A 14,710-nucleotide genomic window follows, 5' to 3' on the forward strand; every position below is an offset into this window, starting at 1 on the left:
TGGCTTACTTATTTTACTCTTTTTGTGAGGGGGGGATACAATAAGAGTATGATGAACAACAGCAAAACAGTTGTTTTATTCAACTAAATTCATTCACTGAAGAATGGAAAACACTTGCTGAGAAGGTAAAAAACTTTATTCAAACATCTTTGTAAGCTATCATGAAGACTGAAAATGTAGAAAGGTGGGGTAGAAAACTGCTAAATAAAGAATAAATAAAATAAAATAATTTCCAGGAAACTGAAACCACAGGAAACCTTCCAACATTATGAATCTATTAGTGTCCAACATGATCATGACTTGAGCTTACCGACACCAATGACTTTTTCAATCTTTATGCAGGAAGCATCAATTTCTTTGGCAAATTCTCGCACAGCTTGGTTGGGATCCTCGTATGTAAAGGGATCAACATACGTTCTAACACCTGCAACACAAAGATGCCTTGTCTACTTATGTAATCCATGTACGAATGAAGGATCATTAGTATATATCTGCAGTAGGCAGTCAAAAGGCTGGGTGATGAAAGAAATACACACCCCAAAAAATTCAGTCATGTGCTTTAATATGCAGAGATGTGTCTTCTTTATACATTCAAATAGATAATCAGGATTTGACCTGTGAATGAATTGAGCTGGTACCTGAACTATATTAAAGGCCAGCCTATCACAAAAATAAATAAATTTAGGATAAAATGGCAAGGTGCTGTTTATTTTGTACAATGGAGGAAGCTTTTACACATTAACAATGTACTCTTAGGTACCAGTAAGTGGGTTTTGGATTGGATTGTAAATTGTGTGAACAGCAACAGAGCAATGGTAAAACAGCAAGCAACTGGGTTTCAAACGAGCAGCATATTGGTAGAGATACATAGCCGTTCATGCCCCAGATCTATATGCGAACCAGAACTTTTCAATCTGTTTCAGTTCCCCACACTGAACCCCAAACTGTAACATCACTTGACAGCACAATCCTAAACACATCTACTCAGGAATAAGTCCCATTGAGATCAAGCCCACTCCATATTATCCAGTCTCCAAATAAATCCTGCAACGCTATAAAAAAAGAAAGGAATGTGAAAGTATGACATCATGTCTCCCAACCCACTGAATATCCCTCAAGTAAAGAGGTTCTTTTCTGCTCGTTAGGTATGTTTAGGCACTACGTTGATCACATACAATTAAGCGCTGCTTTTACAAGGGGCTGCTTGTGTGAGATGTGAGTCTACCCTTTGGAAAAGTCTACCAACTACGAAGCCACATAACCAATGCAGCTTGTGAACCGGGACACAAATTCTCAGCTTTGGAGAAGGCAAGCTGCAAAGTCACATCTAAGGAAATGTCATTTCTTATTTTCTAAGCTTCAGAACACACACAGGACATGCTTTTTGAACCAGATCGGAAAAACCAAGCATCAATGTTTTTTACCTTGATTCAAATGTTTCTCCTCATCTGCTTCTTGCTTGGCCTTACTATACTTGCTCCGTCTGTTGGAATGAAAAAAGAGGAAATCAAAATAAATATCTTACTTAGTGGTGAACTCAAGTGTCTTCTGGGCCTGCCAAGACCTGAATCACTGTGCCTGCCAAAACAAGTTCTCTGTGCTACCGTAGTTGATGACTTAACGCAGCCCTACCTGAATTACAAGAGTTGTCAGATTGCTTATATTGCATTAATTGTTGCCATCAAAGAAAAGATCCTTGCATCTTAGGAAAAGGGATTTTGTATGTGCATCTTGCTTCAAAACGTAAACCTTCTACTACATCATCATCATCTGTGGCCAGTTTTGAAAAGGTTAAATAATTTCGATGTGAGCAAACAATTGAAAAGTGTGTGTTAATTACGAGATTTGTATGTAAAAATAGTAAGAAGTCTTCTGGCACCTTAAAGACTAAAACTATTTATTATGTCACAAGATTTCGTAGTCCATTCCAGAAATATTATCCTGAGTTGCAGGTACATATACACACAGTGGGATATACACACAGGTCACAAGGAAATGAAATATAGAAAAGTGCAGCATATGTGTAATCAAGTAGATTCTAGATCATATTTCAATGTGAACAGCAACATATACCTGATAAAACTATTTTGATTCAACACATGTGAACATTAATAACATATAATCCTACAGTTTAATATTAAGACTACACATGTAACAACACATGAAAAGCTCGCAATATTTGCAACCTTAGTTGCTGGGTTTTTTTTTTTTAAATAAAAAAAGCCCTTTGATAAACAAAGATCTAAGCGAATCTAATAAAAGAAGGGTTTTCGTAAAGGAAAGATTTTCACATGGTAAAAGAACATTTACCAAGTTCAGCTGGTCCCTGCATCTCTCTAGGTTCTCAGGATCTCAGGGTCAGAACAGGAAAATTCCAAAAGCACAAGTACTATTTAGCAATTATATTTCAATGTTTTCCCCAAGTGAGTCTACTGCTGCTTTCCCCCCCCTATGGGAACCTATGGCTTTTCTTTAATATTGCCGACATCAGAACTTTCATGGGTGTCACAGGAAGCATTTTGGGCACTGTTGTGTATATTTGCCAACAAAAAAGAAACAAGCCTGACCACATTTGATCACTACTCATCCTTCTACTGAAGGCATTTAAGCAATTTTATATGTGACTGCATATAATTGTTGTCTTTTCTAAGTATAAAAATTAGAGGGCAGTATACTGGGCAGAGGATATGGTAGAAATCAATACACAATTTGATCCACTGCCTCTAAAAGAAAGAAGAATTTAACTCCTATCATTGCTTATTGGTTGTAAGAGCAGCCCCCATGCAGTGCAATCCTAGATTTATCTACCCAAAACCAAATCTCATTGAGCTCAATGGAGCTTACTTTCAGGTAAGTGCCTGCAGGACTGCAACGTAATGCTCCTACAGGAGCGAACGAGTGCATATAAGCCCAACTGTTACACAAGCAATTCATGGTACACATTATACCAACAAAGACATCCCAGGACAAACACATCCTGAAGGGTGTCCTGAAGGGTGATATAGACATTTCTGCAAGAAGCAAACGTGAAGAAGGCCACAAGCTGCTCACTCTAAAGTATCCCCATTGATTTTGTGTGCCAGTTGCAATATAATAATCTATTCAGAATGAGCTGAATAGATTATTATATTGTAACTGGCACACAACACACAGAGTTTACACCGAACCCCCAAGGAATAATTATGTTATGGATGGGGTGTGGAGGAAGCCCCCAGTAACTTTAAAAATCCTAGTTATCTTTCCTTGGTCTAAAAGAGCCCCACTACGGAAAAACTCCCTCCCCCCCCACAAAGAGGGAAGCTAGAAGGAAGCGCAATGAATACTTTTCAGTCTTTAATTACAGCTTATTAGCTTCTAAATAAAGGCTTCCCAACCTCCTATTCACTTCAGCTCTACCTTTGTCACCTGTTGAGCTTTTGCTCAGGGCGGGAAACTGCTGGGGCCTTTTGTCTTGAAAAGATACTTTCCTCCTGCCTCCCACCCATCTGCTCATTACTGAGTCACTGGGAGGGCATGGGAAGTTCTCTGGAGGCCCTGAGGAATGCTGGACACAAACTGACATTCACAGACAGCTCACCTGAATGACAGAAAGAAACCTTTGTCGCAGAGCTCAGCCCCGTAATTACAGGGATTTGGGTGACAGTGATTAAATGGGAGGCGGGGATCAGGAAGGGAAAGCAGGCGCTGTGGAAAAACTGCAGGGGTCAGAGAGACAGGCAAAGCCTACAGGTGGGACTTCCAGATAAAAAAGAGGCGGGTCCTCAGTCTGACAGGCATGCACCTCAAATGACAAAAGTGGGAGCCAAGGGGTATTAGCAGGTATTGTAGCAAAACAGCAGGAGCCCGGCATGCTTCTCTCCCAGTCAAGCCAACGCACCAGAGTTGGCAACTCCAGCCTTTGACAGGCCAATGTGGAGAACACAAAGGCAGCTCAAAGATTCCTGAATAGTGTGTTCCCAAACAGAAGGATATGACAAGGTGGCATCATCACTACAGGGGCCTTGGTGGAGCTCTAGCTCTTTCATTTGAGATATCTGGATTTACCTAGCTTGTGATATAATAAAGAATTCTAAGATCCAAAATCTAACAAGACCCATTCTGCCTTCCAATTCTTCTTTTACAAAACACCCTGCGGCACTAATTTCCAGGGCTCTCAATGTGTTGCTCTGGAATCCTTTCACTGAAATCCTTTAACTTAAAAATATTAATTGGAAGCCAGAAGCAGTTTGGTGTGAGGGCGGAAATGTCAGGAAATTTAGGAGCACTATGGAGAAAGCCATTTGGGGAGAGTGGGAGAAATCATCCACAGCCACGTAGCAGAACCAGAAAAAAAAAAACCTCAGGGGTGGGGCTAGGGGAGGAAGCTCAGACCCCATCAAACAACTGTATGAGGAAGCCAAAACCATGCTCTCCAACTCCTAACCTCTGAAAACGCACAAAATTGCTGTTTGAAATAGCTATGCTTGATGAAAGCTGCTGTGAAACATTCAAGCTGCTATCCATCCTTTGCTGATTTGAGCTAGCACTGAAGAGTATTACATTAATACTCTTTCTCAGTTCACATTTGCTTCATGCTAAAGGCATGGCGAGGCATCTGCCTGAACATATGAAGTGTTACTTCGTGAACAGCAGTGCTCATGCAAGGCTTGCACCAACGTCCCCGGCTATGTAGGACCCATCTTCCAATCTTTGCACAAATCTCCAGGGGTACTGGGGACGGAGCTTGCATGCACACCACTCACAGTTCACCTGAACATACCCCATGTGGCAGTGCCTTATTTTCTTCCTAGGTCGTGGCAACACCTCTAGCTTAAAAACCGGGCTTTAAGTTTACAAACAAACCTAGTAAGTAAATTTTGGTATCCAGAAAAGAAACTTGGATGTCCCGCACAGACAGTTTTGCTTAGCTTGTATTACTCAATGATGCTGGTCAGAACAACTTTAAACAGACTGTGAAGCATGTAGAAATCACTGAGCATCCAGCAAGGGGAACTATGGGACTTTCTTTGAGCGTTTCATTTACTGCACAAGATCTGTACAGCCCTTGATGTTTTGCATGTCAGAGCTACACCCTTGAGCCCACTCCCCATTTGCTTCTGTTTATACTTCCCCCAGAAGGGGCTGGCCCAAGCTCCCGTTCTTAATAGTATGAACACCTCTTTATTTGTTTCCATCCAATTGGAACCCTTCCAAGGAAGAGATAACTAAGGAGGCGGCTTGAGGGTGAAATAAGCGCTGGCGGCAAACACATCAGCTCCTCCAGCAAGTCTGTCAGCTACCTGGCTCCCAACAGCCTTTCCTTTGACAGCTTTATGGCCACTACTAAAGAGAATCAATAGGAGGGCAAGGGGTTGACGTTTCATTTTCTAAAAAGTGATCCATTGAGGACCAATCACCAGGCACTGTTTATCAGCCTTGGGAAGTGGCATTTTATAAAAAAAATAAAAATGGGGAAGCTGGTAAAGGAATAATCTCAGCGAGACTCGGCAGGCAGAATTCTCCAAGGTGGCAACTCCTAATTAGAAATCCAATGCACCTCACTATCAATCCTGCCTTAAATAATAAAGTGATCAATAAAAGCAGAGGGGGTTTCAAGTCATCAGGCTCAGTGATGCTATTTTCTGTAGCAATGGCTTTTAATAAACCTATCTCTCTGCAATACATTTTCATATGTACTTTTTCTCCTGTCAGCATGGAGGCTGGTGAACCAGGCGAACCACCCACTGAAATCCATTACGGCGAACGACTACTTATCAGATATTATAACCCCACAGATTTAACAGTGTGCTTTTCTTTTTTTTAAAGGAGAAAACAATTTGCAGTAAGAAAGTGAATCATAAGGAACCTGATCTTAGTTATAGAGTACAAGAACATAAAAACAGCCCTGCTGGATCAGACTAAATATTCATCTAGTCCACTGTCGTATTTTCAGTAATGGTCGGCCAGGTGCGTCTGGGAAGTCCAGAAAGAGGCCATAAAGATGATACCCCTTTCCCATGGTTTAAGTCCAAGCAACTGATATTCAGAGGCACACTGATTCTGAACCTGAACTCTGTAACTAGCCTATCTTGCAGGGCATTTGTGAGTAGATCCTCTCCCATTCATTTTTGATGCTTTTCTTAATTGGCAAAAGAAAGAGAACTACTTCCCCATCATCTTAATCACCTTCTCCCTCCCACCCAAAAAATCCCATGCTAATTTTAAGCATTTGAGGGTGGGAAAAGCAATATTCTATTTACTTAACCTTTTATTCCAGGGTCTATGTGGTCTTAATAACTTCCTTTTCTTTACTCTGCCTTCCTATCCCCACCTCAGGCTAGCCCAGGAAAATACTACTGATCAGAGTGTTTTTCTTAAAAAGCCAAACCCATAAATGTATTTACACTTCTAGAAGCTGAAATAATTGCTTTCCTGTCTTTGGGAGCCTGGTGATGGAAAAAAGCGCTGTCTAACCTGCCTGGCATACAAAACTGTGGAATTTAGTGTTTAAGTGCACCTTCTTTTTTGTTCCGCAGAGGCAACAACTACTGATGTGGCCAAATGCAGAAGCCATCAGAAAACCAAGGCGGCATCTTTTCTCTCTCTGTATAAGCTCAGATGCAGGGGGTTGTTCCGTTTCTCCACCCCCACCCCCATTGCCCTGGCACTTCTCCTATAAAATGCTGTCAGCCCAGAATGATGCATTCATTAAAACCCTACATCAAATTACAGTCTCTCTTTAGATCTCATGTTGTTGGCTTGCATCTTAAAACCTCCCACCACCACCACCCTATCCCTAGGATTGGTTTTGCATTTGAAGGGCAAATAACTCTAGAACTATTACCATTACACTGCATGCTGCTGTGGTAGAGATGTTGAGAAGATCAAAGCAACACAGGAGAGGGCTTGTGATGCAAATGCACTGTTTATGATGCTAATCAAAGAATTTAGCTTTGTTTGGGGGAGAGACAAAAAAGCTGCCTCATGAAAGAGAAGGGGGGAAAGAAGGGGAGCTTAAGTTCTTACCTCCTGCTGATGACAAAGGCAGCAATGAGAATGACCACAAGGACAACACTGCCAGCCACGGAGACCAGAAGGACTGTGGGGTTGGTACCTTCGCCAATGATGGGAGACGGAACTAGAAAGAGAAAAAGATACCTGTTAACATTCTGTAGTTATGTTACAGGCAGGAACAACACAGGGAAGAGTGCTTGGTTCTGCAGCTGATGGGCAGACAGACGCAGTTCAATGCACCACTCAAAGCCACTCTTGGGCCTTTTCATTAGCTATTCATTTGCCATAATTTTCCAGGAGGGTCTTAATTAGCAAAAGGCATTATGCTCAATAATGGTTTTGGGGGGAAACTCATTGAGAATAAGGACTCCCCTCTTTCTCCCCTTCATGTCTACCCTGAGAGTATAATGGCTGATTTAGCGCCCACTGAGCTGCTTCCCATTTTATTTGATTTAAAATGGACCAGATGCTCATTCCTTGACTATGAGCAAGAGGCAGACTCAAACAGAACAAGATGTTTTCAACTGTCTTAAAGCGGGCTACAGCACGGCCCGTTTTCATGTGCGCTGCCTGAGGGATGTTAACACCAATAGGCACAACCTGAACTGATTAACGTTTCTCTGTGCAATGGAAATTAAATATCCTTTGCCGCCTGTTATCTCAAGAAGCCATCATGCTTTTTACGTCTGTTGAATGCAGACAGAATGTACAAATAGCTATACATTTTACTTCCAAAGTGGGGAGACCAAGGGACTGAAGAATGAGACCATCAGTTAGGTGTAGTGCAAGCCACAGTTTTATCAAATGAGGACTTTTGTATTTGATGGGAAAGTATGTGATTGGCAGTTGTTACTGGCAGCCTGATTGCCAAGAGGGTCATCTAGAGCAGGAAATAAGTGAATGTACAAAGCCACCATATCAACTGGGGTTACTGGTCTATCTAGCACAATATTGCCTTCCCTGATAGCCAGTCCTAGGCTGAGGTCTTTCTCATCCCTGTTCACTGGGATCATTTTAAATGGAGAGCTAGTAATCGAACATGCAGACTTTTGGAAGGAGAACATGTGCTCTCCCACTGAGCTATGCACTGATCAGCACAACTGCTGAATAGCTCAGGCAGGATGGAATGTCTTGTGGCTATGGACAATTTAGATTAATCCTGAAGAAAATAATCCTTGTAGAGCAGGGCGGTCCAACTTTTCATACCAAGTAGACTGCCAGAGTACTTCAACACGGAACCCACGGGCCACACACTGCCTTTTTGCGTGGGGGGAGGGCAAGAGCTAAGCCAAAATTTGACCCTCACTCAGCCCTTATGCTGTCTTCCCAAAGCCAGAGAAGTGAGGCTCAGGTCTTTGGGAAGTGGGCCCGAGGCTCTGGTAGGATCCTAGAGCCCTCCCACCTTCTCCCCCAAGTTGGGAAAGTGCTAACAAGGCTTTGGAAAGGAGCTGGGAGGACTCTAGGATCCTGTCAGGAGCCCTCATGTCTCCTCCACAAAGCCCAATACCTGAATTGCCTGACTTTGGGAAGGCAGCATGAGAGCTGGGATCATGGGTGTAGACAGGATTTTTGTTGGGGGGGGGCAGCCACGTATTGGACTGCCCTTTTGTAGAGACTGGCTGTACACGATATTGAATCACTTAAGCTATAATGAAGAGGGTTTGTAGGAAATCAACCTACTTACTATGGTTCCTGACCAAGACTATATTTTTGAGGCTTCAACTGAAGTGCTAACCACTGGTTCTAAGCAGACACAAAACAGAGGCTCGCCATGACAAAAGCCCAAAATAATATGGGAGCGAGATAAAATGTATTCCATCAGCAGACAGCCCAATCCCATAGCAAGGTCAAAATACAAGAATGACCAGAATTAAACAAGAATGGATGGAATCAAGCACAGATAGAAAGGGTGGGTATGCAGGGAGGGCAAAGAAAAAGCCTCTTTCTGGACTTTTCTGCTAGAGGAAGCCTGAGGAGAAAAGTTTCCACTGATGCCTGCCTCCAATATTCCCTGCCCCAAGTGAAATGGCATGGGGGTGGGTGATTGGCAAAGAGGAAGGACTGGCTGGAGGGCAGCATGGTCAGCCCTTGCAGATAGTTAAGCCACCCTTTCTCTGCTGTGCCAGGCTCAAACTGAGGAGCCTAAAGGTAGGGTTGCCACTTGTGGTTGTTCATAAAAGTATAAGGGGAGCACACAATATTCCTCCCTAGTACATATCCATGTATAACATGCTTATCCTGAGAGAACCAATAATTATTTTAAGGAATTTATTGTTTGCCACTTGAGATGTCCTCAAAATTTATGCACAGAACTCATGTTAGCATTAAAGGAAGCTAAGCCATTAAATTCCCTCCCATGAATCAATGGGGGAATCTTGCTGCAGAGTAATACACAATGTATCGTTCTATCATTCCTTATTAAGACTTCCTCATTAAAATGTAGAAAACAGCTTGCATCAAACACACAGGATGTGCAAATGCTAGCAAATACCATGTTTGCTGTGGGCGGATTTTGGTAACTGCTTTATTTCATCCACAATGTCATTTTCTGCAATCACTCTCTGGATCCCATGTACATGCGTTTCAAAGTCCTGGTTCTTGAACACTTCCAAATATAGATGAATGAACACTTGCTGTACTGTTCACAAGTGCAGAATGAAAATGGATATGCTCTGCAGCTAGAGGGAATGCATGATTGCCACAGAAAAGGTTTCTCCTGCGACCTTCTCTCCTGTTAACGTCTAGTGACATGATCTCACCACACTGCACATCCCTTGCCATGAGCCCTGTGGAGACTTTTTGGCAGGGCTGGTCAGAGAGGGAGGTGGAATGAGAAGAGGGGGCAGGGGCAAGTTGTGCTCACGAGTGTGTTGATCTGGATGTGGTGGTGGGGGTGAGTGGTTTGTTGGGAGAAAGCCCTGCCCCAGTGGCATCCGATGTCCCACCTGTTGAATATGGGAGCCATACAGTCCAGTCTCCACCCTGCCTTCAGCTAGCAAAGCACTTCCCATCCTAGGGAAGGCGTATGAGCCTAGGTTGGAAAGTGAGCCACTTGCGCCAACCCTGACTCCATCTTCAAGGATGCACCATCAGCTACGCCAGTGCAAACAGACTCGGTCTACTTGCAGGAGTGCCCAGCTCTGTTCCTTGGCAAGACATCCACACGAATGACTGTGCCTGCTCCACTCTTCAAAGGGAGAGTCAACGGTCGAGACACTGTATCTCACAGCACTGTTTTGAACACCTGACATGTGTACCTGTAACCTGAATTTTGGAATAAAGCCTTTGGTAATAATTGATCAAGGGGTCTGAGTGAGGCATCTACGTTGGTGAGCCAGGACATTACTTGACTCGCAGCTGCTTGCAGAAGTGGGGAGACTTACAGAAGGGAGACAGGATGTCCTGCATTTTCTAGGTATTAATGAAAGAGACTGGGAAAGGAAAACTTTGATCTATTAGAGTCTAAGGATGTTGTGAGGATTTTGCAACTTAGCAGGACCTGCTTGATCCCTGTCACAGTATTTGCATGATGATGATGATGATTGTATTTAGTCCATACTTTCTATGAAAAAGTTACAAAATATATAAAATACCAAACACCTTGCTAATCATTTAAAACCAAATACACAGAATAAATAACACATTTAAAATGTGTGCATCTAACAATAACTATAAAAAGGACAAATACGACCTCTAACAGGTTGTAAATCATAACACAGTATGATCTAAGGGTGTGTGTGTTTTTAAGCCTGGGTAGACAGGATTCTTTTGCATCTCTTTTGGGGGGCAATTTCCTCCATTTCCAATCTGAGAAGAAGCCACGGAAAGAAAAGTCTGTGATCTGGGACGTTTAGACGCCTGATCAAGGCCAAGCACTTCAAAGAGATTCTGAACCAACAAGAAACCCATTCATTTGTATTCAATTAAGTTAAATGCAGCACTGTTTCAAAATGGTGACAGGAGGAGAAAGGATGTCCAGGATTATACCAGTGAGAGATGTGTTACTATTACCTACCAGTGTTGGTTGTGAACTCAAAGGGTCCACTGAAGTCTCCATAGCCAGCTGCTGTCCTTGCTCTCACATGGAAGACGTATGAAGTTAACGGATTCAGGCCCTTGATATCAGTGTTTCTGGCAGCCGTTTTCACAATGCGATAGCTGCGTTCATTTTGGTCCTAACAAGGGAAAAAGACAAAAACAAGAGCAAATAAACAGTGCTCTGTGAACTCTGGAACTTTACCAGTTGCCTAATAAGGATGTTACTAACAGGGGCAGAATTTTCAAAGGAGCACTGGAAACTTTTTTTTTTGTTATCTTCAGTGATATGAGAGATTGGCAGAATTGTACATTTTATCATTCTTCTTTGGCTAGGAAGTCAAAGGAGTGATCGAGGAGTGATTAACTGGTACTGTCAGTTAATCACTGGTTTGTTTTGGTGTTTTTTTATTTTTATTTTAAGGCAAGGGAATACGTTTTTGGGAAACATCCAAGAGTGTAATCACAATCCTTCTGATGAACAAATAGAACTTTATTGTCCATGCACAATTCTTTCTCTTCCACCCCTTCCAATTCAGAACTGTGAGAAATGCCTGCCAAGCACTCTTCTCTCCCCTTCCCCCTTTGCTCCCTTCTCCTTAAAAGTGGATCCTGTGTTTTTCTGTTTGGAAAATGTGTCAGGAAAAAAAATGCTATAATCTTGTTCCAATAAAAATCTACAACTCATTTTGGGCATTATTAGAAAAGCAAATAAGGTGAAGTGGGTGGGGGAGAGGGAGAGAAAGAGAAAGTAATTGTTCATTTTGCAGAGAACCTTGAGAGGAAATAGCTCTTTCCATAGATCTGAACTGGGGGAGGAACAAATTATTTGTAGAAATGTCTCCATATAACTTGAAGGAGGTGAAGAAAGTAATTTCCTTTCCTTTATTTTCTATTAAAATCTATCAAACCGCCACCATCATTCTGGGCAAAAGCTATCAGCTCATACAGAGCTCATTATTATTACTGTGCTATATACTTCATTATTACACATCTGTCTCTGTTGTAAGGCTAATGTTGCACTACTTCTCTGCTCTATTGATTCTCATTATAAATAGCCCCACTGGAATCAGATAGTTCCTACGGTGAGAGAAAATACAAAATGACACCAGTACTGCAGAGCAAAGGGGGGGAGGGAGGGCAATATGTTATTCAGTACAACTGCTAAAATGTATGAAATGTCAAACTGGATATGATTTTATAGGCAAACAAACTTGTTGCTGATAATGACCATTTACACAATGACAAAGGTAAACCTATTTGGCCCTGGCACCCAACATAATGGAAGAAAAAGTCATCTCTCCAGGATGAATTAATACCTTTTCATAATATTTGACTTCATATTCCAAGATGACTCCATTCGGCCTGTCAGGTTCCAGCCAAGCCAGTGCCACACTGTGCCTCGTTATTTCTTTAGCTTGGATCAAAGCAATTTGAGATGGAGCTGCCAAGAGAGAAAGGAGGGAAATGTTATACAATGGCTCCCAGAAGAGCCCTAAGTATTGGAGGATGCTGGCTGTTTTGTCTTTTGCACAAATGCAATGTAAGATCCCTTGGACACACTCACCAAAGCAACTCAACACAAGCCTAGCCTTAGGCATGTTGGCTCCACGGGAAGACTATTAAAACACGGTCCATGCAGTAAATTGTACTTTATAGCCTGTGGGCGTGTGAGGAGCCTCCTCCTTTCCCATCACATTGGTCTGATGGCTCTGTGCCCACCTTTCATTCTTTTAGGACTAAGACCCCTGATGAGGTCTTTCAAGCTATGCTGGCAAGGCACAGTAATGAAATGTTCTTTGATGACATCAGTAGCATGCATTCATTCATCCATCCATCAGGTCTGTTGGTACATTTATACCACACTGAAACCAGCAAAAAGCATCTCTGGCTACATACAATAAAGTTTAAGCTACCATGCTACATAAAAATTAAGCAACAATCATTAGTGAGGTAGAGTCCCAAGAAGAAGGATTGGTCACCTAATTTATTGGATTAGTTCTCCCAGATTAATTTAGGATTGGACTCAGGCCCCATCCAGAACCTGAGCCAATCCTAAATTGATCAATTTAATCGCTTGCACACACGCACAATGCAAGCACTCCTATTCCCTTCCCTCTCCATGAACCTTCCAGGCAATTTGAAAAAGTGTCAAGAAGCAAGCAGGAGTTGCGACTGAGGAAACTCTTGGATAGTGGGACCTGAAAAGGACCTCAATGGGAACATTTAACACCTGGAAAGGTATGGGAGAAAGTTATCCACTGGGCCCTGCAAAACTTTACATGATGTTGGGAGTAGAACAGGCCCCAGGGGACTTTGTCCTCCCATTTTAACCTTCCTGTGTGTTACAGTCTTCCAATGAGGTTCTTCTCAGGTAGCCGCCATTAACTGAGATCAGGTGGTTGGCGAGAGGGCATTTTCATAATATAGAATTGTAGAGTTGGAAGGGACCCTGGGGATCATCTAGTCCAAGCTTCTGCAATGTAAGAACATGCAGCTGTCCTGGATGGAGATTAAACTTGCAACCTTGGCATTATCAGCACCATTCTCTAACCAACTGAGCTAGAGCCTATATACTACCAGATTCCTGGAGGTTAAAGAGCAAGCTCTATGGCCTAACACAGGACTTTTCTTTGAACATCTAAAGCTGCTTTATACCAAGTCAAGCCATGGGACCATCTAGCCAAGTACTGTCTACTCTGACTAGAAACAGCTCAAAATCACAGATCCCACCCACCCCACCCCGGTTGGGAATTTCATTCCAGGCGGCGCTGCGTTGGGGGAGAGGCATCGGCCTTGGTGTTTCTCAACACCCCAGCCTTAATTGCAACTACAGATTGGAAGCAGATATCTGACTAATAAACTATACCCCTCTTGCTTCACCAGGACACATGAAAACTTTCAAAGAAGACTCACAATGTAGAATTGTGAATCTGAATGCAAATGATCACAGAACAGGCTAGAAACTCTAGCAGATTTTATCCATTCTTGCTTTTAGGATTTGACCGTGTGACCTTCTGGTCTCCCATTAATGTTCTCTCATTTTGATTGTTTTCACACTTGACCCTTCACTAGGCTTAATGATGAACATACAACTTGGAGACAACCTTTCGCTTTTATTTGTTATTAGCTAGGTAAACAAATAGTTTTTCCTAGTCCACAAGATCAGATAGGTATCAAACTTAGTCATGCAATAAGCTGCTAGCAATCTAAACAAAAGGAATTGTCCACACAATCATGCATTCGTCATTGCCAGCTACATAAAAAGGTGCAAGTAAGAATGAGGGGAAGGAAGCTCCATGGGCACTGGGCACTCTGCGACACAGCCATTAACTAGAGAGAACTTGATTTGAGTAAAGTATGATATCACTGGGGAGCAAAAAATAAAAAGGCCAATAGGCTTTTTTGACAATTCAACTAGTATTATAAAATGGATAAAAGTCCACGCTTCTTTAGAATTACATTTTTGAACGCAATACGGAGAGCTAAGATAAAACAAACAATGAGATAAATGAGAAACATCTCAATAGATGTTCCTGGTTGTTTACCGTACGGCATCATTGGTGCCCGGTCATGAGATGTTTAACAGGCCAGGGGACAATGCATTCCCCCTTTGACAATGACAGTAACAGATTTGTAGTTTTGTTGGAGGAATGGACTTCCTGAAGATTTATGATCCAGG

At 42.3% G+C, this 14,710-nt stretch overlaps 1 protein-coding gene across 1 annotated transcript in view; it reads right to left on the bottom strand.

The window, feature by feature from the left end:
• Positions 1-14,710, bottom strand: part of EPHA4 (EPH receptor A4) — a 152,027-nt gene that overhangs the window by 30,261 nt on the left and 107,056 nt on the right. Inside the window, exons 6-10 of the mRNA XM_033150247.1 lie at positions 12,348-12,472; positions 11,009-11,168; positions 7,006-7,117; positions 1,425-1,483; positions 311-424 (exon numbers count right to left, since the gene is read on the bottom strand). Of these exons, the coding sequence (XP_033006138.1) occupies positions 311-424; positions 1,425-1,483; positions 7,006-7,117; positions 11,009-11,168; positions 12,348-12,472 (570 nt within the window). The remainder of the gene's footprint in view (positions 1-310; positions 425-1,424; positions 1,484-7,005; positions 7,118-11,008; positions 11,169-12,347; positions 12,473-14,710) is intronic.

The sequence above is a fragment of the Lacerta agilis genome, chromosome 5 (assembly GCF_009819535.1).
Source record: "Lacerta agilis isolate rLacAgi1 chromosome 5, rLacAgi1.pri, whole genome shotgun sequence".
Classification (NCBI taxonomy): domain Eukaryota; kingdom Metazoa; phylum Chordata; class Lepidosauria; order Squamata; family Lacertidae; genus Lacerta; species Lacerta agilis.